The 25,810-nt window shown below is 36.6% G+C and overlaps 1 protein-coding gene across 9 annotated transcripts in view; it reads right to left on the minus strand.

Annotated features, from left to right (window-relative positions):
• CADPS2 (calcium dependent secretion activator 2) overlaps positions 1-25,810 on the minus strand; it is a 308,892-nt gene that overhangs the window by 99,801 nt on the left and 183,281 nt on the right. For all 9 annotated transcript variants that reach the window (XR_010469580.1, XM_065048851.1, XM_065048850.1 and 6 more), the window contains exons 9-13: positions 17,684-17,750; positions 13,007-13,115; positions 11,666-11,869; positions 5,296-5,432; positions 1,519-1,706 (exon numbers count right to left, since the gene is read on the minus strand). Coding sequence is in view for 8 of the 9 variants with exons in the window: in XM_065048851.1 (XP_064904923.1) it covers positions 1,519-1,706; positions 5,296-5,432; positions 11,666-11,869; positions 13,007-13,115; positions 17,684-17,750 (705 nt within the window). In the remaining variant the exon portion in view is untranslated. The remainder of the gene's footprint in view (positions 1-1,518; positions 1,707-5,295; positions 5,433-11,665; positions 11,870-13,006; positions 13,116-17,683; positions 17,751-25,810) is intronic.

Consider the following 25,810-nt stretch of genomic DNA (forward strand, 5'->3'; position numbering starts at 1 on the left):
AATCTCCTAACTTACCAGTATGAACATTAAGATTCTTGACAGTATTTCAGGCACATTCAAAACCACATTAATTTTGGATATTAAGGACTACACAATGTTAATCTCCCATTACCAAATCACCCAGGTCACAAATGCCCAGCTCCTGTTCTCACAGCTGAGACTCTGTCTGAGCCAATGAAGGAAACAATATCCTTTTTTAGGATTGTCCTTTCTTCACTGGATTGAGGACAGTAAAATGGCCTCTGTGACTGACTGGTTTCAAGGCAACCTCTCTCCTGATCCCTACCATGATTCAGTTTTGGGGATTTACTGACAGCGTCACAGTAACCACCCTTGGGACTGCGAGTCACTTGAGAGGAGAAGATCTACTGGGTTTTCTCCTATTATTTTTTAACTTTTCAAACGTATTTCCTACATCATTCTACTAATCTAGTGTGTACAGTAGGGTATAAATGCATGTTGTCCTATGATGTGATAGACTGCCTGACCCACTCTTCACTCTAGGAAGACATCAATAAACTGGAGCAAGTTCAGTGAATGGCCACAGCGATAGTCAGAGGCCAAAGCATTTGCTCTGAGGAGCAAGTGGTGTCTAGGGGGACTGCATGCCAGACCCCCAGCTGCCACTGGGAGGTTCACAAGAGACAACAGATATAACTACACTGAAATAAGACAGGCTCAAACTGAGTTAAGACCTGACTGGATGAAGCCCAGAGCAACCTGGTCTGACCTCAAAACTGACCTTGCTTTGAGCAAGAGGTTGGTCTAGGGACCTCTTGAGGTCACCTCGAATCTGAACTATCCAATGATCCTATCTCCAATACCTGCTGTTCAACAGCAGAACTAGTTCCCTCAGAATTTGGAATAAGATGTAGATGAAGCAAAATCTCCTTTCAAAAAACATGCTTACCACAGCAAAGCAACAACTTAATTTTTTCCAAGTCTTGCAAGTGGAAAGAGGACATCATCCAAGAGCATCACGGCGACCAACAGCCCTGAAGCAGCCTACCCCTATAATGGAAAGAATCACAGAAATGCCCTAGCTTTTCCTGGCTGGGGTTCACACTACATTCCCAACATATGATTTTCGTCCCTGTGGTAGCACAGGCAGAAGAACTCAGTATAGTATGATTAGTTGCCAAGCTACAGACTGCAGAAATGGAGTCAAAGCTTCCCTTGAACTGCAAAATTGTTCAAAATGTTCACTGGAAACACCATTCACTGACGCATCACAAATGCAGAATGCAGGAGACTACCTTTTTAACAGGATGATATCCTTTAGCCTTGAATCGGCCTGTCTATTCAATGTCCAAGAAAACACACTGCATTAAGACAGTACAAACTGAAAGGAGATTTTTTTTTTTTATGGTAATCTGTATAGAACTCCCAATAGCCTGGAAGAAACTTTAATGAACTGATTCTGTTGTTTGCAAGTTCCTTACTGGGTGAATGCAAGAGATAATAAATACTTTTGCTTCATCTTAAGGCTGTGAATTTAAAAATATACTGTTAAATTACCTGTTACCATGAACATGAGAAGCACAAAATGCAAAACTGTAGTGGAGCAAGGTTGGATCAATGACAGAACCATTTTCTGAGTGTTCAATCAGCTCACTGAGATAGCAAAGATGGCGGTGACAGCCCCTCACTCCATAGCGAGCACAATATTCGTCTAATACGAAGACCTGACCTGGGCTAAACCAACCCTGAAAGAGAAAGGCAAAAAAACCCACAACAGTTTGAGATTTCTTTTTCCACTCACAGCTTTTAAATCACATGAAGAATAGAAACATACATTTTTATTTGTGTTACGTAAACTGTTCATAGTAGTATGATTTATATTTGACTAATGCTGATTGCACTGGAAGCTCCACCCAACAACAGCCTCTTGCTGAAAGGAGTCAATGTCAGCAAACTATTTGCAGTTTGAGTTACCACTACCACAAAATTTATGGTTTACAAAAGCATCCTAATACATCCAAAATCTATTACAGATTAAATTATACCAAAACCTAGTATAAAATAAAGTAACACTTCAAAATTTTGTTGAAGTAATGAATTGCAAGCTACAACAGAATGTCAGTAATGGTGAGGGACATTAACACGGGCAGTTAAAACACAGTTTCTGAATGGTTTATTCCCCTTAATGTGAGAGAACCACAATTTGACTCTTCCCCCTACTTCTTATGTAACATGGATGCACTTTTAAGAACTTTTTAACAACTTATACTACTAAAGAGATACAAAGCTACATAGCTTGTTAAAAGCCACCTGAATAAGACAAGTACGATTTGACCTTAAATAATGATTAGATATTCTGGGGCATACTGAGGCCTCACTCAGAGTCTTGCTGAGACCAGAATGGCATAATCCTGACACAGACATGAACAAAGCAAACAGCCCTTCCCAGCACAAAAACACTTCTTAGGTGAATCCAGAGTGTAAAAATACTAATCAAATCTTGATGTAGAAAGGTAAAACAGAAGACCCTTTGTTGCTTTGCCTCCCAATATGAAAAAAGATAGTATAGTTAGCCTCCATAAAGCAGCAGGGAGAAAAACATAAGCCTCGGAAAACCACAGCTAACTGCATAGCTGTTCTAAATATGCATTTTTATTTGCTTTTTTCTTCATTGTGGTGATATTAATATTTCCCTCTCATTATCCCTGCCAAACGGTTAAGAGAGATTGAGGAACACCTGAACTCAAATATACAAATAACTTGGATAAGCAAAATTATTCTGAAAGTCATGAATTTGTAACGTCAGTTTAGCAGCTGAAGACCAATATTTCCCTGTTGCTTGTGAATACTTCTGCAAGCTCAGATGTTTAATATTTATACAAAATAGCAGCCAAAATACTATTAAACAATACTTGAAAATATATTCAGATCAGATTTAAATAAACTGTGTTTTAACTTTACCAAAAGACTTGCATGAGACAGGAATTTAAATTTTATATTCTTCCCCAGTTTTTGAATTTAACATATTATTTGCAAACAAGAGCACCTCAAAGTCATTTCATAAATTTATTTGCTCCCATTTCATTTCTGTGAAGACAGTTTCACTGCCTTTAACGAGCTTCAGCTGTTTCAAGAGAACACACACTTTTATTACAGCACCCAGAACAGTACTCAGTATTTTAAACTAATATCCAGTCATGTTGCAATGGCTCATGTAGTTTACACAGTGTTTGCTAGAAAACATGATATTTCATTGAAAGAAGAAAGAAATAGGATTTTAACAGAACTTCTGCAATAATATGTATCCTATCCCTACTAAACAGTGGCTATTGTGACTGATATTCTGTCAATAGGTAGCCATTGTCACTGATCTCTCTCACATTTTTGTGGAAAACAGAACAAAATGCTGTATGTGCAAAAGGAAATAATTATCGAAATTTCTGTATGTTGTCATTGAAGAAAATTGTGACAAGAATATGCATTTTTAAAGAAGTAATTACTTTAACTTTAGTCTCTGCAAGAGATCTGTTTTAGTGCAGTCACTTTCATATAAATATGTGCCTTCTGTGCACTTGTTCAACTTCATACCATGTATAAGTTTCACAAATACAAAACATAGATATGCTACGGAGTATTAGATAACTGCGTATTTTTTATTGTATAATTGCAACAATAACAACAATAAAAAGAAGCTCATCAATACAGAGAAGAATGTAAAATTAAGGAAGTTTAGGCAATATAGTAATTTAATACAGAACTATGTTTAATATTAATTCTTATACTTCTTAAAAAATTTTTTTACAAGTTGTATGTGGGGTTACTCTATATTTATTGAAATAAAGAGATGCATTTTTTCTAAAAATGATAGGAAATGAGCTGTTCAGGAAAAAAAATCATACTTCTATGTTCACATATTCTTATTGCTACCTCTATATTCCCATTTTTTTTTTTAAATTTAAAAATATAGTTAAATATGCAATGTAACAAAAATGATCTCCCATTCCACTCATTAAAAGCTCAATTTTAAAAACAACAATGAGAAATGCTTCTGCTTTATGGTTGCTATAGCACTGTGTATTTCACCTAACCTCTTGTAAAAGTTCCTGATTTCAAGGTTATATTAAGTGTCTTACTATATTATTATTATAAAAAAAGATTTTGACCCCAATGCACTGTTAGAAAGCCAACCATTTTCTCTTTGAGTGCCAATTACTTTGTACAGATGTACCTTCGGGCCTCTTCTTTGATTCAGTGTGCAACCCACAGACAGAAAATGAGTCCTTTAACTTTTTCTACACATACTTATCTAGTAGTATTTTTAAATGGTGGCAACTGTCATCAAATAATTTTTTTTACACTTGCAGACAAACCTGAACCCCCATCATCATCTTTGTATTACATGACTAGTCAGATCAATGGAAAAACACAAGTTAAAGAAGTTATCCTTTTTTGCTGATGTTGGGATGGTAAAGTGAAAAAATTATGTGCTATGAGGCATTTTAGGAGCTTAGTGAGAGATCACTATTTCAGACATGACACCAGGTGAAAAATAAAGCCTCAGGAAGTAATGAGGTCTGACCCACACAAACCTGCTTGACAAGTGCGTGTAATCTGATGGACTTCCACAAGATTGTTTGATTTTCCCTACTGAAAACAAAACCAGAAGCGGCCCCATTTTCAACTCCTAGCCCCATAATGCATAGAACAAAAAGAGTTATGCAGGAAAGAGAAACTGTAGCTACAAACACAGAAGCATGTTATACCAATATCTTATCTTTTATAGCTGCCTTTGAATCTGAAAAACATTCATTTTGATACAGAGATAATACCTTACTTGTTTAATAATTAAACTCCCATTTGTTTTTTGCAGTTCAGATAATGCATATATGCCCATATATCTAAAATACCTGTCGTTCTGCTTCCTTTCTTTTGGTATTTTTCCTTCTTCACGCCACAGTGGAATGGAGAGTTACAAGACAGGTGAAAATGTCTGACACGAGGTGACTCTATTTGTACCTTAAAATGCCTGTACAGGTGTCAGTAAATCCTACCACAGGAGCTCTTACCATTATCAAAACCTTCTGTTTTTATTCAGACTTCCATAGAGGGCATGATAAATTTCAGCTGATAAAATCAGAGACAGTTTGGATCTCTTTGCTTTCTATTGAGTGGCACAGCAGCAGCTTGCAAGTGTATAATTTTCAAATTTGAAATCAATCGATTGGACCACTTATTACAACTACAACTGCAGCTATTGAATGAACTAGGAAGAAAGAACTACTTTGTAACAACTATTTCTCACTTCTTTATATCTGTCTTCCAGCCAGTACTCACCAAACAAGAATAGGAGTCATTCAACCTGTGGTCCAAGGTCTGCCTTTGAAGCAGTCTAAAGAGGGAAGCATGGTCAAATTTGCAGGGATTAGCAGAAATAAACTCATCCATGCCATGTTTCTGACCACGGTCTGTATCTGTTCATATAAAGGAAAAACGTGCAGAGCAATATGTGTGAATGCGTGTGCAGATTTACAAACACAAGCGTACAGATGGTATATAAGTCTCAACATATAAAATGCCTTGCAAGTATCTCAAATAAGTCACATAAGTAGATGATTGTGGGTGACTTATTACAGAATTTTGATTTTTAATCTGAAAATAACATTACTGAATTATTTTTCTATCATACCAATATATGGAGAGTAACAGTGAAAAAAATTAAGTTGCTACCCACTGACAGATTAAACAAAATTTAGAAAAGCTACTGGAAAATAAAACATAGTGCACTAAAGTAATTCTCAAAGCACGGTTTTCTAGTGGAGCTCTTTAAATGTTACAATTTACAAAACAATGTTATGAGTATGAAAGAAGAAGTATTCTGTAATTTCCAGGTTTTGTGTGGCTCTCTTTCTAATTTTAGCAGAATAACCAAATAAATATCCTTCCCTCCATTGCAAAAAAAAAAAAAAAAGAAAAGGTTTATGCATTTATTTCTTCAGATAAGAAAGAGCATCTTTACTGCAGATCAAAGTACCACTCATAGAAATATTCATCATGGCTTGAAGCCTACTTCTCAAATGGCAAACTGGAGCAGAAATGAACACACTGGCTTGAGCTAGGTCATTTCCAGCCTTCTTTTTGTACTCAGCTTTTAATGAGACGAACCTTAATGTAGTAATGGCAAAGAGCTCCTTCAACCTTCCAGCAAAGAGTAGTGAAAAAGGGAGCAGCATTTTTGTGTAAATACATGGAGAAAACATACCATCCCAAATGGCACTTCAATCAAAGGCCCAAATTTATTGTTCTTCACAGATTGCATCTTTCAACGCCTTTAAACCCCGCGGGTTTATCAAAAGAGAAGCTCTGGTGATTGCTTTCATTAATGCTATGTTTTGTCCAAGTCCTCAATGTGAATTATCTACCAAGTATGGACAGAAAAAGCCTTACAGTGCCCAAAAGGACTAGTTATGTATTAGCACATTAGCTGTCTTGGATTCTATAGACTGTACTGGGGTGAACAGTCCTATCAACTTAAAAATTGACTTCCCCTTTCAATAGGGTCTTGGCTCTTTGTTCCTTTAAATTCAAACCTAGGTCTTTTTATATTCATTACTAGAAAAGTATAGATCTAAGTGTATCCTAAATGCAATTTTGAAAACCTGCATAGTACAAACCTAAAATTTCTAAAGAAAAGGAGACAAAAGTTTATTGATTAAACCCAATTATAGAGTCAGGTTCATAATAAAACTCAATATTGATCTGTGGGCATGATGCTAACATAATCAGTCACATTTAGAAATTTAGCCCCAGATCATATTGATCCATGTCAAGTCCAACTTTCAGCTGTATTTGTGGATGGGAGAATTATTTAATTCAAGCTGAAGGATCTGCAGCATCACATCCTGGAAAGATGCAGAAACTAATTCATATCACTTGGCTTTGCATTGTCAAAGCAAGAGTCACATCCATGTGACAGATTTCACCAAGGTGGATGTAGCAAATAAACAGTATGACAATACATCGATGGTGTAAGGTATGAGACCATCATCCCTGAGAAACAGCAGTATATTTTTTTAATGATTTAAGGATCAGTAGCATATGTGATTACACAGGCTAACAATATTTCCATGAGCATTAGACTAGCCTATCATTAAAGACAAACTTAGCTCACATTCTTGACATAGGTACATGAAATGCTCTCTCTTAATTAGTGCAATTTACATACATTTAAACACATGAATTAAAAGATAACTTACATGAACACAACTATACTGCTGAAAGTACTAAACTACAATGTGAAGTTATCTATAGTTTCCAAAATGATCCACACACAGATAGAAGTTTTCCAAATCAAATATGTTTAATGTGTGACTGGTTTCTACATTACTTCTAAGTTTTCCTTCTTATATTGATATCTGATTTATTGAACCATTATTTACAATAAGACAGATGACAGAAAAGAAGAAGGAGTAATATGTATTTCTACCATTGATCTCATGTACCAATTAAACACAGCGGAGTCTTTCTTATATTAACTGGCTTGATTTTTTTCTCTGGTTAACCAGAGAAATAGAACAGACTACCCTTTTTACAAAGAAAATATGTGTAAGTACTGACAAGTAACTAAGTATTTTGAAATCAGGAGACTGGATATTGCAAATGAAACAGATTCAATATTCTGATACAATCATACAGATGATCAGAATGTGTAGGGTGACCTATTGAATAAAATGCAGCTTGTGAAAGCAGAATATGCTTATACATAATTTGGCAAAATAAGCAAAAACCGTTTATTTAAAAATATAAATAGTTGCTAGATTTCATTCTACAGAAGGATCCATGACTGATTAACGTCTTTTTAAGTGAATTAAATAGTACAGATAACATTGTCAAATAGTAACAGAAGATCTGTTACCAAACATATTCAAGCAACAGAAAAACAATTAAAAACTTACCTTTGCCAGCTGTAGGCAAGCAGGAAATAATAGAAAAATAGATCGAGTGTAATACATCACATTTTATTTTACTGTTATGATATACATAAAAGATAACTGGAAAATCTTTTTGAAACAAAATGGATTTTTTTTTTAAATGCAAGAACTTCATCAAAGATTATGAGGTATTAATAATGGCTATGATTTAAAAATTATTTAACACCCTACTTTAAAAGCTGTTAGAGTGATTGTATTTTTCAAACTCCTACACAAATGAGTTTTTTCAAGCTACATGCAAATCCAAAAGACAGAGATAGTGCCACACTGTGATACACAGTGAGAAAAAACCACAAATCCATTTTACTCTCTACACTTCCTCAATCTTGGTAAATATTAGGAAGGCATTTAGGGAGAACTTTGAAACACTAATACTTCTGCTTTTCACAACTGATTTTCTTCCCTTCTTAATGGAATTTGTTGTCCTGCTTTCAAGTTGCCCCTAACTCAAACTCATTAACTCATTGTTTTTTGGCTGCTATTGCCATGCTACACTGTTTCAGGTTGCATATTTAGCAAAAAAACTATCTTTTTTTTTCTTTAATCAAGGTAGGACAAACATACGTATTGTAAAAACATACTGAAAACTTATAAAAGCTATTGCAGGAGTTTTAGCAAATTCTTATGGTGTCCTTTTACATAAGGATATCCATTTTGGCAGAATAGCAACCTGAATAAGCCTTTTACCATCTTGCAAGAAACTTCCAATTTTAGTCCAGCTGCTAAAGCTAAATCATCACATCCTGAGAGAATTAAAACTACCAAGAATTCCATGTTTATGCCCCCACATGCTCGAGTGGTTCCTAGTGATAACAAAATCACAAGGCATCATCTCTGCCCCATTCCAGACCAGAAGCAAAGACACATTTTCTGTAGCGTTTACTCTGTGCTAGGGTGAACTACAAGAACTGGCCTTGCAAAGTGGTGACCTCCTCTTTTTTGTAGCTCAGTGACATCCCTGCAGGAGTTTAAGCACTGTGGAAGCAATTTGAACTAACTCAGGCAGGCAGGATAGAAGAGCAAATAGAGACAAGAAATCTAGTATTGTAGGGATTAAAAAGATTTAAACGCTGAGAGTAGTAGGGTAAGAACTATGACTCTGATACAGAAGAGGCTGGAACTGGTTGGATGAAGATGAAGGTGCACATGCTTTTTTTGCAAAAGACAGTGGCAAGACATGCATTACATTCCTTCAAGTGCCACTCCATATAGATAGTGACATCGAGAACATTTCTAGTCCTGGTCATTGACCAGGACTCCAAAGTGCTACATGCTTAGAGACAGAGGCCAGATGTATCTTGAGAACCTTATTATTTAAATATCAGACAAGGAAATAGCAGATGGAGAGAAAGTGGTAGATATGAGACAGCAGCTGGCCCATATGGCCAGACCGTCAGGTTGGGGACAGCACACTGGTGGACTGCTGGTGTTTCGCCAAAGGATAGATTTGAAGAGGATACTAATTAGTTTTTGCATGTTTCTGAGTAGCATGAGAGAGAGCATAAAGGTAATTTACTGACTGCCTAAGGTGGTGGAGCCCAGTGTTAAACTTTTCTTTCTAAAAGGGAAATGGGGGTAGCTGGAGGCAAGCAGGAATGGGACATGCAGGGGAATGGGGGAACATGCCAGCAGGGTGGAGTTGCTCCACTCTTCCATGTGGCAAAGCATATGATGGATAAAAGGATGCCAAACCTGCTGAGAAAACTTTGTGAAATGAAAAATTACAGATAAAATCCTCTCAGAACTATTTTAAAACAACTGCTTGACAAGAACCTTACTAATTATTCCTAAACTGAGCAATGCCACCTAAGGTTAAGCACTGGTATTACCTGTGTATGTGTACTATGACACCAGTAGCTTAATATTAATCATATTCTGGTTTTCCCACAGAGCCTCTGATGTAGCCAGTTCAGAGACTGAGAGTGATATGAATACCATTTAAAAGAAATATGAAATTAGTAATTTATTCCCATACCATTAAACTGTGATAGGGAGAGAAATTTTATAGCACTTATCATTGGCATATCCAAACAGACAGAAAATATTAATGTTATATTTTCATGACTAATCTCAAAGCATTTCTTCACTTGGCAAATTGCCTGCACTTCCCAATTACACAACACTGGCTGATCCACTCAGATAATTGAAATGTCCACAGAAGCTTCCTCCGTGATGCTCTTTTCATCAGATGGATGTTTCATTTGGAAATGTCTTCAACTGTGCTTGAACTTTAATCACCCTAACTGCCTAAGATGATACCAAGATACATCAATCTTGTTTTTCAATTCTTTACCACTATTAGTAATTTTCTCTCAGAAAACATACTTTCAGTATATCTAAACTTGCAATTGCTCTTTGTACCTCTTTGTTTCTATAACATTCCCTGCCCTGTAGTCAGTGTTTTCTAGTTGCTTTTACTTCCATGTAAGTTCTGCATCCAAGAAGAAGAGCAATTCCTGTCTGACTATGGTCACCTATTTTGTGCTTTCTAACTGATGAACATGAAGAAGAAACATTAGAAGAGGAACTCGGTGAACTCCCAGTCCCCACCTTTGCTTTGGCAGTGTTACTCACATTCTGCAAAATAATTTACTGTAACACCCCCCATGATGCACAGTTAGTTCAGCCTTTACAGTTGTCTCAGATTAAAAATTCAACAGATGTCAGTGCTTTTGTGACATAAACGATGTTTTTTTCAATGTTCTTGACAGCTCAGTCAGGATTTTATATATGTACTACTGAGATCAACAAGCACAATTTCCTGTCTTCTAACAGCACAATGTTGAAAGATTACAGGATGAATGGAAGTCCATGAGACTGGGTGATGGCAAGACTGATGGAGGATAATGGGTTTGGGTCAACCTGCTACAGACTTCAAACATAAAACCAAGCTGAGTCTAAACGTGTCTCCCCTCTATCATTCTGCATATACAGATATATGATAAAGACGGATTATTGTATACAGTCCAATTACATTGTAAACATTTGATGGCTATTACAGAAATCCTTGGATTGCACTAGATAGATAGATTGCACTTGGATAGAAAATTTCCTCCCCTTAGCCCCTGAAACAAACAAACATAATCTACACATGTGCAGGTACCTACATGACAGAATACTTTCGAAGATTATATATAAGAAAATTTCAAAATACAGCTAATATATACTACCTGTCTTGATTTTCTTTGGAAAAATATTTTCTTCAGAGAAAGATGAGGAAAACTTATAACAGATTTAAAAGAAAAAATGTTTTATATGGTGCAAAAATCCAGCAGTTCATCTAGTGCCTTTCTGCTCACAATGTACTGTCTGCATTGTAATTTTTAGATAATTAATACATACAATGTGTGATAAATCTACAAAATTCTGAGAATAGATCGATCTCTTTCTATTCATCACTATGCTGGCTTGCTACTGACACATATAATGTAAACCAAACACCATCTCCATGGCAATATGTAGGTCAACTGTAATGAATATGAAGCTAATTGTTGTATTTTCATGGATTATAACAAAAGTAATGACCTGCAAGTCAGGATGTCCCTGGCTGGTAATAATAATCTGAGTTAAAGAGCTTCTGGCTAACAACAAATTGCTAGGCACATTTTCTTAGTGAAGGAGCTCTGCTTAATTAAACTTCATTGAGGGAGCTGCTTCAATATTTTACCAACTAAAACCAAAACCAAAGCTGAAAAAGAAAGAGAAAGCCAACTTACAAAGTGGGGATGTATCTGTGTTGACATTTCCTCCTTTTGGATTCATCTTCTGAGCCTGACTTGCAGGAACAGGCTTATATGATTGACCTGTGGCTCTGTACATTGCTTGAACCCAGAGTATTCTGTCCTGCTCATCATCACTGGCAAATATCACGGTATCACCTTCTTTAACAGCATTGAAAAACATTCGACCACCCTGAAGACCTGGAGCAGGAAAGAGGAAGGTAATCTTAATAAATAAAAGTTGTTTCTGATGTTATTTACATTATGGGTTTTCCTCTGTGTGTGTGTGAGGGGGTGTTAAAACATTTTATAGATATTTATGACCTACAAAAAAGATTAAAATCTATAAACATAATATCATATGATAACACATGGAAGTAACATATAAGCAGAATGAACACAGAAATTGCAGGATAAAATACTTCCATAATTCCATTTCCAATTAAATTCCAATTGATTTCTTATTCATGTTCTCTGTGTCACATGCTGTTTTACATTCTTCTAACATACCCTCCCTTCTAGGCATCATTTTCTTAGCTGGAAGTTCCCATCAACTTTATGTCTCCATACCTCTTATCAGTGTTGCTGCTCCTTCCTTTGTACTTCTTTCTCATTCCATTGTTTTGTTCTGAGAGCGCATAACCAGAATAGCACACAACAGTCAACATGGCTGTGCAGGGGATTTTTTTGTGACAACATTGTTTTGGCTTTCCAAACACCTTCTGAGCATTATTCACCTTCTCAATTATTCCAGGCACTGAGCCAACATTTCTGAAGATCATTCTTCATTCAGTACCTTAGAGGTCTCTTAAATCCATAATCCTCCACTTCCTCCGCTGCATAGCTGGAGCAGAATTGTCTTTCTCTACATGTGTAACTTTGATTTCCCTCTGCCATTTAATTACTAACTTGTGTAGGTTTTTCAGATATATTCAAATTTATTTTTGATTACTCAGAGTAATTTGTCTTTAGCAAGGACTGTGATCATTCACCTTCTTTTTAACTAATTTATGAATATACTTCACAGTACACTGACATGACTCCACCACCAAAAATAGAGACAAAGGGAAAGACTGACTACAATTCATGATGTTCTCCTTGTATCATATGCATTCCTACAATGTTTCAGGCAACCCTATTGTAAGTTTGTTGTTCATTCTTCTTACAAGCAGCTTCTTTCTAAAAGCATGATTTTTCATGCTAGAAAATCCTAGTGTAATAACTGCAAAACCTTCAGGTGCTGGAAAAAAGAACCTTGGGTTTATTTGCTGCTAGTTCAAAATGAAAAAATTGAATTAGCTGTTTTACACAAATATACTTCAAAATCATGAAAAGTACCTGTGTGAGGAGCTGTATAATCCACAGTGTATCCTTCGAGTTGCATCAGTTCCTGAGGCTCAGATTTCTTTTCTCTGTAACTGCACATTGCAAATGTATATTGGCTAACCTGAATAAGAAAGCACTTCTTAATTGCTGAATTCCATTCCAGAACACACATACCACTGTGTAAATTAGCTTTCACTTGTGCTGAAGATATAAAGCCCATTTTTTTTCTAGAAATATTTACAATGTAAAACTTCATGCTTTTTCCCCTTCGTGCCAAAAGGATAGAAAAAAAAATGAACCAAACCAAACCATAAACACATCGCTCTGCAGTTTCCTGAAATACAACGTATTTTTTGCTGTTGTTTTATGAAAAACTGAAAGGAAGCAAATTAGGTTCCGGTAAGGAAATACTTGGTACTATGGTACTGACCAAACTGCTCAGAATACTGTGTGAGAAAAAAAGTCCTGTATTCCAAGAAGCTGGATTAAAAAAACCCCAAAAGTACTGTTTGCATAAGGAGTGCCACAATTATCATGCAGTTGGAAAGACAAACAAATAATCTGGCCAATTCTAGTTAAAGATGTTAAGTACCGGAACCTTCAGTTTGATTTTGTCATCCAGTTTGTCATCTTTTGCCCCCGTGTTCACACCTATCAGCAGTTTGCATGGCTCAGTGGACTCTGTACTGTGTAGGCCAAGCATCAAGTACCATTATTAAAAAAATAATAAAACAATGAGAAGAGAATCTGTCATCACATGGTTTGAGACTCCAGAGACAGAATAGAAAGCGATAAGGAGAGCTGAGGAAAAAGCGACTGGAAAGATGGAGAAAAGAATGTAACAGCTGGGAGAGGAAACGCAAGCACTGAAACTGAGATGTTCCCAGCTTTAAATGAAGAGCTGGAAAGACTATAAAAGGTGACCAGGAGAAAGAGTTTGTGACTGTTGAAGACTTGAAACTTAAGGGAACTGAATTTACATGGGCCTCTGAAACTCCCGTCTTCAAGGACTGAAGGATACCTGTCCCACTGACTTGTTTTGAACTATGATATCATTTCTAAGATCTGTAAAATTATGCAAGGATCTAAGGACAGGCAAGGAGCTTGTCTAATAGACAATGGACCATCTTTATCTCAGTTGCTGACTGCTCAGGTAACTGTTACCTAGACCTATTGCTCTGGCTACAACTTCAGGAATGATCCTTCTTGAAGTAAAATTTTGAGAGCTGATTTGAGCTTCATTCATATATTTGCTGGTGCTGTACCTGCACACCACTCTACCTGGCTGTCAAGTGACTTCGACTGCTATTGATGAAAGATTTTTGAGCCTCTGGAAAAGATTTATATTTTTGGAAAATAAGGATAGAAGGTGTGATTTTTATCTGGATGATGCTCTAAAAATGTTTGATAATTTTAAGCCTTTTTTTTTAAAAAAAAAGGATTATGCTGTGCTATGTGTCTGCAATGTATGGCAACTGAACATGCCCTGCCACGGCATATACGAGCAAAAGGAACAAGTGTCACACTCTCTGCAAAATTACCATCAGGCCTCAAATGCTGAACTGATGTCTTCAGAACCACAGCTGAAGTCTACAGGTGAGAAAAATTAAACAGGTATTCCAGTTTAACTAATACATTAGTAAAGTGAAAGCAGTTTTATTGGATATAAGAATCTGAGAGATGCTGTCAGGCAACTGAAAATGAGTGTCAGCTTTCTATATAAAATTTAGTACATTCACCTAAATGGACTGTGTCAAGGAGAGAGAGAGAAATACAAATAAACACAAACCATACAGACAAACTCAGCCATCAAAAAGGAAGCTAACAGACACTAATTCTGGAAATGCATAGAATGTTCAGCTTTTTCAGATTTCTTCTGCCACTCTATGGTTTTGAAACAGCTTGTGGACAGGCTGACCTATGTGTCTTTGTTAATTTTTAACCTTACCCCTAAAACAAGACAGAGATTATAATGCTGCAGATTTTACTTTCAATCAAATATATTTCAAAGGCATTCTCTTATTTAAACAGACAACTTATTAAAACATTTTCTTGCCAAAATCAGTCTTGCACTTCATCTTTTTGTTGAAAATGAGACATTTTAAAGTCTCTTCACCAAAGAAACAGAAAAACTCCAGAAAACTTTGCTTGGGGGAAAAAAACAATCATAACAAAATAATGTGGAACTTGCCTTGTTGGTTTACATTTACAATCTCTTAAACCCTTTTCCTTATCATTATCAGTGGCTTCTATCAGTCACTACAGAAAGAACCACCAGCACAATCGTTAATGCCACTTTTTAATATAGATCTGTGACGGGGTATAAGTGTATTTTTAGTAGTTAATGGATCTGTAGGTAGTGGAATAATGAGTACTCAAACGTCAGGATTAGGTGGAACACATTCTCAGATGAAAAACAGAATTAATCCACCTTCTTAGATAGTGATGCTTAACAGGAGAAAAGGGAACCCTTTTCCTATAACTGCATTTACCTGAATTTCATAATTTTACACAGGTCTGAACACTGACAAGCAGCTCTTCTACCTACTTTTTAATGAAGAGGAAAACAAACAATTTGTGCACGCACGACAGACAGATACGCTCAGAAATGTGGACATGACTTATGAAAAGTGTCACTAAGGGATGTCCCCATGGGGCAGGGGGACCCTGTGTTGAGCGTGTTGGGAGGAAGCTTTACTGCAAACCTGGAGGCTGACTGTGGCCCCTGCTACGGGGCATCACCAGGCAGCCAACTTCAGGACTTCAGCGGCAAGAGCCTGCATAGCTGGGGCGATTAGAAAAAAAATTAACCATGAACCAAATCACTGACTTTTCAAATAATAGAACAGATGAAATTAAAATGACAGAAGTGAAACTGTATTCAGATTACTGGAGGAAGATATTTTCAGACAGTAAATGAAGTGAAACACAGCATGTCCAGCTGAGGCTTTTTACCTAACATGTTATGTCCCTGTCTTTTCCTAGTTTGAAATGAATAACCTTTTAGAGAAGTGACTGGACTGTAAAAGGAAGAAAAGCAAATATAATGAAGAGGTTAAAATTTCCAGACTCTGTAACCTTCCTACAACATTGAGCTGTTCTTTCACAAACCACTAACAAGTTCTAATATGTGCAGCAGTAACGAAGATGTATATTACTCACATCATGCTCCTGAAAAGTCAACATTATTCATCTAATTTCACACCTGAGTTAAATTTCCAAAGCATGTGTAAATCATACTGATAGCCTTTGTCTTAAAACTGCATTTCATGGCCTTAATATTTTACTATTGTAAGCTAAATGCTAATCTATAGAGGAACACTTATCAATACATCAATAACATATCAGTACAACAGACTGATATTCATTACCAAATGCTTATTTCACACGTATTGACTTCAGCTTATTGTCAATGTATATATCACGGCTGGACTACATAAACAAGGCAGAGCTGTCTGGATAGCAGATATTGATTTAACACAGTATTTTTTATATAACCTTATTGAGTTGATGGCTGCTTCAAAATGAAATAGATATCTAAATCCCATCACAGTTGGAAAATTCCTGTAATATTCTCCTCCAGTATTTCAATTTCAGCATAGAAAACAGAAGATAGTTAAAATTAACTTGGCTGGAATAAACCTGTCTCCCAGGTGGCTCCATATCACTCACACAGAAAGACTGTGTGGCTCTTAGGTGTGCACTTTAAAACACAGATGACACCTGTCACTCAGAGGGGGAGAACAAAGTCTTTGTTTTTTGTGAAATGGGGAATGTAAAGTAGGAGGATTATTAAATAAAAGCATGAAGGACAAGGGAGCACCTAGCTTTTTTTTTAATTCCCTTGTAACTTTATTTTCCCTTCACATACATGCCTTGCAGCTTCCCTATATAGAGATCTTCCCAACCTTTACGGATCTTAATAAAGCCACAAAAAGTCTCTTCATAGAGGACCTTGGTAAAATCATAACCCAAATGAATTCAGTAGACTTCCCAGAAGATCCTGTTCAACCTCATAACCATTACTCACTGATTATCAATATGCAAGACAATTCCCACAGAGGCCAGGGAGAGAACACTGTATTGACATCGAGCTTAGCAAGAATAATATGCAAATACTCTCCTCTTTTAACTTTACTAAAGACCTTGTTCAGGATTTTTTCTTTTTTTTTTTTTTTTTTTTTTTACATCCTTACAATTTCCAGCATTTAGGGGTAGAAGGAGACCAGGCTCGTGTGACTGACAGAGCAGTACAGAAAGGAATCAGGCTTTCTGTAAAGTAGTTTTAGAAGCCTTCATTCTTAAAAGAGCCTCGTTAACAGGCTTCATCCTTTGCATGATGTTTATGGAGATTCACAATTTAACAGTTTTCTGTCAGCAAAACAAAGAACACAAAAGAACAGTGTTCTCTGAACTGATTCAGATTGTAACATCAAATTTGCAACAGCAATCTGAAGATATGCACAAACAGAAAATAATTATTTTTCCAAAGACTCACGAAAGTCACTAATTTCTCAGTTTTGGCCACTCAAAATCTACTTTTCTATACCTATTCTATTAATCTCATGTTAACATCACTGCATATGTTGCCTTAAGATACCGATTTACTAATGGCTTCAGAAATCACACGTAAGATAATTTGACAGTCCAAGAGTACTTTTTAATGAAATTTCATTGCAGATTACTAACCTGAACAAGAACAAAGTAGCGTTTTTTCCACCGCTTCCAAACTTTCTGTCCTAGAGCATACAAATATCTGCAAAGGAAATAATAAAGAAAATGTTTTTCCATTAATAAGCAGCATAATATTAGGAAGATTCAACACAAATGAGTGTATTCATTTGCTCTTCCTACTCCGCTGCTTCTTTAGTGCTGTCACATCTAAGAAGTGATTTTTCTTCTATTTACTCCGATCACAAAAATGCAAAGAGATATTGCTAATTACTCAAAATAAGACAAAAAACAGAAACAAAAGATCTCATATTTGAGAAAACTAGCCTGCTTATCACTTATATTTCACCAATTGCCTCTGAAAGTAGAAAAAATAGTTTCAAGTAGAACACTTTTGACTACACAGAAAGTTAAACTGCCCAACACCTCTTTTTTATTTTTTCTTTCCATGTGAGAAGTCAGTCAGAGTGCCCGTCTGGGAAAATGCTCAAATAACAAAATGCTGGCAGACACACAAGATTAATTTTTTTTGTTTGTTTCCAGAGTAAACTAGAACCTAATTTCCCAAACAGAAACACTTCACTACAAACACTTTTAGATTACAAAAAACTCCTTGTCACCGTAGCAATTTCCAGACTTTGAATGAGATGATGTAATCAAGAGTGTCAACCAGTGAGATGACAAAACCACAGATGTTTATACTGTTTGGTGGTAAAGGAAGCACCCTCATTACTCAAGAAGTTGCAGCACGTTTTATGGCACTATAGTGACACTTTTTTTGTGTCACTGTGGTCATGTTGTAGTGTCGTTAACAAAGACAGCAAGAGGAAAAGGATGAGCTGTGGGATTGTAAGCATGAGCCTACGAGTGGTAAGGATCAGCTGCTTAAAACCTGATAGGAGAGCAAAGTGTTACCCAGGAGATGTCCCTGCTAGCTGCCTAGCTTCTATCAGGGCATCTAGTACAACTGGGTGGGTCAAAGGCAGAACAAAGATCTGAATTGTTTAGGCCAATGAAAGCTGGCTTCACAGGGCACTCTCCAGAGGATGCTGGCACATATATTACGGAGAAGTGATAACAGTTATGATTGGAGATGGTTGGTTGGATGGTTGGTAGATGGGCAGGTACCTTTGTGGTTAAGAGGACAGGGTCTGCTGCTCTCTAATTCTGATCACTTCTGGGGCTTTGTTGCCTGGTGGTTTTTTACTCAGTTGAAAAACAGAGCAATGAACCAACATCTCATGTGAAACAGGCAAGTAAGATGCAGCCAAAACACTTTTTCCACCTCTCCTGGGCATAAACTCAAGCATATTCTTTCTTTCCTACTTTAGGTATCACAAAGGACGGTTATTATGTAATGGCTATTAAACTGTGGTGGTTTGTCAGATAATGTAGAAGCTCCCTCATTACTACAGCACAGGCATCTTGCTGTTCTTCAACTCCTGCTACACCTATGTTGAAGCTCTGCCTCCCTTGGTTTTTCTGCTTTCTGTTCATATGAGAGAGAGGACAGTTGGCTTTGTGTACAGGATTGCCCTGTGATGTAGCCTTCTTTGAATAGTCCAGATCCTGCCACAACCTTTTTAAATTCTTAAATCTGTGATTATTATACACTCAATAAAAAGAAAGGAGAGCAAGTAAGGGTTATGTCAGAAAAGGTACCAAAAAAGGGCCTACTAGGGTTTACTTGAAGGTTTATAATGTTTTGCAACTAAGGAAACAGCCCACAGTGACAGGTGCATATTCCCCCGTAAAATATGAACTGTTTTACTCTTCATGTATGTTTCAAAAGAGCCAGGCCTGTCCCCCTAAATCAGAGCATTTACTGTCCCCAAAGCATACCGCATTGCAACTGCCCCCTTTACTGTTGCCATAGAGTGGAGGGAGAATGATGGATGAATTTTACTCAGCCTTAAAGATTAATGACTGGGGGGCAGAAAAATAAAAGGTTCCACAGCGGCCGGTCCCAAGCCTGCCCTGTTCTTCACGGTGATTCTGCCACTGCATCCCTCAGAATATCCTGTAGGTTTCTCTGATGTTTGTCAGAGGACAACTGCCCCATGGACTGTAAAAACTGAGAATACACAGTCCTCAAATGCTACAGTACAAAGATATCCTGACCGTGTTCCCATGACTTAAATGACTGCAAAGGAGCCATAGACTAACAGAGGAGTCTTCTTGATTGAGAGTAATCCTGGTATCATCAGCAGTAGTCACTTCAAGTTCTAACGGGAACACAGCAGAAAATGAGTAACCCAACCCTAGAAACACCAGGTTTAATTCATTCTTTTTCATTATTAGTGGAGCTCTGTATAGAAAGGTGCTTTTAAAATAAGAGATCTTAAAAGAATATTTGCTATCAGAGAAAAGGTTGGTTTCAAGTTACTTTTCATGTAAGGTATACCACATATGGTCCTGCAGTATAGGCAGAACTATGACAAGTTACAGTAAATTCAAAATTATGAAATAAGAAAGTATACAAAAAAGAAATTAAATAGCAATGTGTGCTTTTTATTCCTCCTATAAGTCACTTCCAACAAAGGCGGTAAATAAGAGCTTCCTTGGGAGACAAGGGAGTGGAACATTAACTATCTGACTTTAAAATCTGCTGGTCTTAGAGAAGATTAAGTAACAAAGAAAAAAACAGCCATGACACAAAGCTGGGATGCAGTAGAGAAGTGCAAAGCCTTATGTTATTGGTTTTACAAATCACTATAAACACACAGTTATAATCTTATGTTATTAATCCCTATTCCAGTCTAATGGTGAAAGGTTTTTTTAACGTAGAAAGTTTCAGCCATTTACAAGGGATATATCCTGTGCTCATTTTAAGTGCACATGCTCCTGAAAGATGACGAGATTAATTCTTACTTAAGAGTCTAACATTATACCCAGAAGGAGCCAAACATCCCAGACTCTTAGAATCCTGCTTGAACTTCTCTTTCTCATTTATTTTTCACTGGAAAGAAAAAAAGGGAAGTAAAGGACCTATGAACCTTGTTAAATTTGAACAGTAATACTAAGTTTTGTAGAAATTGCAGTTGGTGTCTAGAACAGAAAAAGTCTAAAAGAGACGGTTTCCAGAATTAAATGACACTTGGGTTTCACCGCTGGAGCAGAAAATTGAGAGGCTAACAGATTCAGAAGCGAACTAAGTCCTAGAGTTAAGCTGAAGAAGGTTTTATTTTTGAAGATGGGCAAGTGCATAATTTTTTACAGGTCTGAGGTACATGTCAGTACCACAATCCAGAGCAGACCCTCACAGTCACCAACTCACAGAGCTGCAGCCTGCTATTTCTCTACTCGTATGTGGATCTCTATTCACCTACAAGCCTTGTTCACTCCATCCAAATAAACGTGCACAAGATGTATTGTGTTAATTCTTCAGACTGTTTTAAAAAAAACCTCAGCAGCAACAAGAAACACACAGCAGCTGTTCTTTCAAATTCTTTAGGTAAAATATTCTGTGCAATACAAAGAAGAAACTGATATTCAGAAGTAGCCAATTCCATATTACTAAAAATGAACCACACCATTTGGTACAATTTTTCTCACTTTAATTCAGCTTCCAGAGTTGGGATAATCTAAAATAATTCTTGAATTATTACTGTTCAGCCATACGCTGAGAAGGAAGATATTGAAACGGTTCCCCTGTATCTGAGCACTGATATAGTAATTGCTTATTACTAAATTGATTTATTTTGACTTCTGTTTAAGACCATGTTTTGAGAGTGTTTAATGAGTACACTGACAAGAAGTTAGGAAAGATTGGTTTTCTGATATATATAGAAGCAGATATAGACAGCAGATTTTTAGTTGGTAAAAATATATTAATGTAATAGATATGTATACATAACATCTCCATCTGTACATGTGCACATTAGAAAGCGCATTTACAGTTAGTATGTATATGCTTGGTTGCCTTCTTCAGTCTTTTTATATTACTCACATAATTTTCAGTGACTCAAGACCAGTACACTTGCTTTTATACAGCACATAGAAAATAGAAAACACGTTGAGTCATTAAGTGTTACCCCAATGTAAAGATTTTCTAACACAGTTTTGCAGTAATATGAAAACACAACCAAACATACAACCCATGCAATCTTTTTCCTGAGACTTTTGCTTTTAAAAAGAGTTCTACGATTTTATTTTTCTTGACACTATTTAATACTGCTTTCTTTCTCTTCACTGATTCCCAAATTAAAAAGTAAAAACTGGATTTGTATGTAGTCACAGATTTACCTGATTATACCCCACAATGCTTACAATATAGTAGAAAAATAAACATTAAATATTTAAAGCTCATTTTCCTGGAAAACAAAGAAAAATACAAGAAATTCCATTTCCATTATAAAACACAGAAACACCTGCATAAAAATGTTTTGTATATCATTTTGTGTCAGTCATAATCTTTTCTCCTCCAGAAAGAGAACAAACAAACTGAACAACCATTTTCTTTAAAAAGTCTGGGCATCACTATATTTTAAATACATAAAGGTTGAATATTTTTCAAAGTGCATTTCCTTGTGCCACAAAAATGCAAAACCATATTGCTAAATATTATAGTTCAGTTTCAATTACGTGATGGCATACACAGGGAAGAAGATGGCAGCTTATTTGCTCTAAGTCCATGCTGCGAGAGTGCAGGGTTCTACTTTTTGATGAAAAAATCAGCACTAATGAATAGCTGAAAAACATAATTGAGTGTGGAATACTGGAGCTATTCACTGCTGGAGAAATGAGAAAGGACTTACTACTTCTACAAGAGATCATTTTTAGACCAGCCTTTTTATTCTAAGGAATGAAGCAATCTATCTACATCTTGAATGATAAATTCTCTACTTGTAAAAGGCTTCATTTATCACAAACAATGAAAAAAATACAGAAAGAAAAATCAATACGTGTAGCAGTTTAGTCCAGCAAAGGCCTTTCTTAGAGAGAAACCTCAGTCAAGGTTGAAAGAGCAATTAATGCAGTCTCAAAAATCTGGGCCACTCTGATAGAGTTCGGTTAACATGTGGCAGAAGTAATCATCCACTTGTGAAAATGATTTTCAGTTCATTCTCAAACACCTTTCAGACACTCATGATCCCATTTAACTGACAACAATACAGGCTATCTGTGGGCATCATTGCATTCGCTGTGAGAGCCAATGGGGACCAAATGCCCACAGGCACTTTCAGTCATCCCCGTGCTTGCATAAAAGGAATCTGCCTTGCACCACATTCCTTCTTTTATTTAACCCCGCAAGATTAAGCCATTTTTTGTCTTCAGTTGAGGATGAGAGAGAGAAAACTGATTCAAGACAACAATATGACCTGGGTCATAAGAAACCTAGCTATAAACATTCTCGGATTCATTTTAGTACTTCCTGTGCTCTTGAGAAAGAGAACTAAATAAGCCTTCAACAGATGGAATGAAAAAAAATCAGCTAAACTTCTACTGCAATTATGCCTGCTAAGAATAAAGAAACGTTGAAGAATGTCAAGTAATACAAACATCACAGCCACAGAAGACAGTTCCATTTATTCCAATGAGCAAGATACTCATAATATGAATAAGAAAATGTGTGGGTTCCCCCCACCCCCCGCAAACAAATTTCACTTACAGTATAAATGGTTATTGGTGTGCTGGAAGATCTGATGTCCCTAGATTCTTTAACAGTCATATTTTACTGCACTCCAGAGCGCTTCAACGTTTGTGAATATGCATGCCAGTACTTATGGAACCTGTGAAGTAACTGCAATGGCAACTTGAGAATTACTAATCCAATTTATGTCATATCATGAAAACTATTTGGTATGTAAGGTGGGAGTGTTTGTCAAGACAGAAAAATATCCTTTAGCCTTGAAAGAATTCCAAGTAACAAAAGAAAGAAATCCTTGAGATGCAACAGAAACATAGAAAGTGCTCCGATTCAAATGTAATCTAATTGTAACAGGTAATGCAGCACAACTGCAAAAAAAGCTGGTGCTGAGGAGCAGAAACCCAATCTCTGTACTTTCTGAAGCAGAATTCTTCTGACTAGTTCTAGTCCGAACCCATGGACCAAATAGCTACCAGTGGCTGCAGCACATACAGGTGCACCCCTGGAGCTCATCTCTTGGTTTAATTCCCTCTAAAGCACAACAGTCTGTGAATACAAACTGTTCCATGATGTGAAGCAAACCACAGTAAGCAGGAACAACTAAGAGATTGGTTTCAAAAGTGAAAATCTGAATTCAAATGTGAATGTTGATGTGGTAGAAAAAGTCTCAATTGCACTGCTCTCCCCTGAGCATCCAGTTTGACTGTGGAAAGAGTTCTTTACATTGTCAGACCTGAAATCAACTCAGAAACATTCTGAACATCTCGAAGCACCTGGGCATCCAGCACAGACATCTCTCCACGTCACTGGAAGCACATGACACTGCAATTAGACTGAAAAACTGGTGACTCTTTTTCCAGCCGGGTGTTGAAATTATTCATCGTCTAGAAAGCTTAAATGGCTGAGGTCCTGCTAATATGAAAAATCTACTTTTGTTTTGAGGTCATACACTGCCACTGATGGAATCAGTCAAAACAGCCTGCTCAATGTCACACTGGTACAAAACAAATCAATGAACTAAGCCACCAACTGAAGCAATTCCAATTCTGGAGTCCCAGTGCTGAAAATAGCTCCCTTCTGGGAAGAGTGGCAGAGGGTGGTAAGAGCAGTGAACTCTTTTAGGAATGATACTTGGCTTTGGTTACTTCTGGCTGCTTATGTATTTCTTTTCACTGTTTGGAAAGCTACTTTTGAATTGATGTAACTTTAACTTCATAAAGAATACAGACCTCAGCAGAGATAGTTGTGTGTTTTTATGGTAAGAAAACACACAAGTAGAACAAGGTGCATAAATTTCCAAGCTAAAGGCTGTACGTTGTAAGTATTTTCACAATATTTGTTGTCATCATCACTAGTAGGTATTTTAAAGTCCTTGTGAACTAGTATAAAGATACACATCTGATCTAGCAAATGCATGAGGAAATATGTTATGCCTGGTATCTCTATTTGTGATTTGAAATGAAGCACAGAAATCGTCATAATGAATTAGTCTAGCACTTTTCTTCAAATTGTGCACACAGGAGATGTTTATTCAGAATGTTTATTCAGAATTATTTTTTTTAAATTCTTCACAGATAGATCTTAAAAAAAAAAAAATCCCTAAAGTAATTAAAATAAACCCACTATTTTTAAACTTCATCAAAGTTTTGAAAAAAAAAACAGCTTAACAAGTCCTAACTTACCTAGCATTATTTTCTTAATAGGAACATTGCTTGACACTTGAGTAGTGCTTTATAAACCTCAGTATAAACTACTCCTCACAACACATCCACAATGAGTGAGGTTAGCATTATTACATTAGTTTCTGTGGGAGACAAACCAAAGCCGAGAAAAGTGAGAACTGCTGAGGTCTGAGGTCCTGGTGCAGTGGAAGAAACATTCAGGAAAGCCTCACACCAGCCCTTGTCTTCCAGACACTGGAAAATGCATTTCAGGAGCCTGTAAAGCTGTTACAGCTTTTTCACACCATGTGTCAAAACATGCAAATTGTTCATGAATTACAAAAAATAGAAAAGAAAATGCTCCAAAGGGAAACGGCAAATTAAATGTGTCTGTCTTTGTGACTGCACTATGCCACTTTCAGTGACCACGTTACCCTTGCATTTCGTATGGATCCAGTGTAAACTACCATGGGCATATTTCACCTCCAGAGCTCTGCAAACTGCCCTTTGGAAGCGCCTTTCTGTGTCCATGGGCTACAGCAGATCCCTATAGTGCCCTGAATCCAAACACAGGCATCACACTTGCCTGGAAACAGAGAAAATGAAGGAGGCTTTCTGTACCCAGACATCATGAAAAGTAGATACTGTGACATTCACAGAAAATGTTTCTTTGCTTGCAGTCTGACAAAAGTACTCATTCTAAAAAACAATTCAGAATAATAGATATTAGTTTGTTCTTTTCAGTCAGCACAGTGAGGTGAAGATTCTGGGATGCAATGACTTGACTTAGATGATACTAAACAGAGACTACTTTGACAGTGAAGACTTTAAAATGCTTGACACATTTCATAGAAAAAAAAAATCCTTTTAGTAGTGCTACTACCGAGCAGTTCA

The sequence above is a fragment of the Columba livia genome, chromosome 1, assembly GCF_036013475.1.
Source record: "Columba livia isolate bColLiv1 breed racing homer chromosome 1, bColLiv1.pat.W.v2, whole genome shotgun sequence".
In the NCBI taxonomy this organism is placed as follows: domain Eukaryota; kingdom Metazoa; phylum Chordata; class Aves; order Columbiformes; family Columbidae; genus Columba; species Columba livia.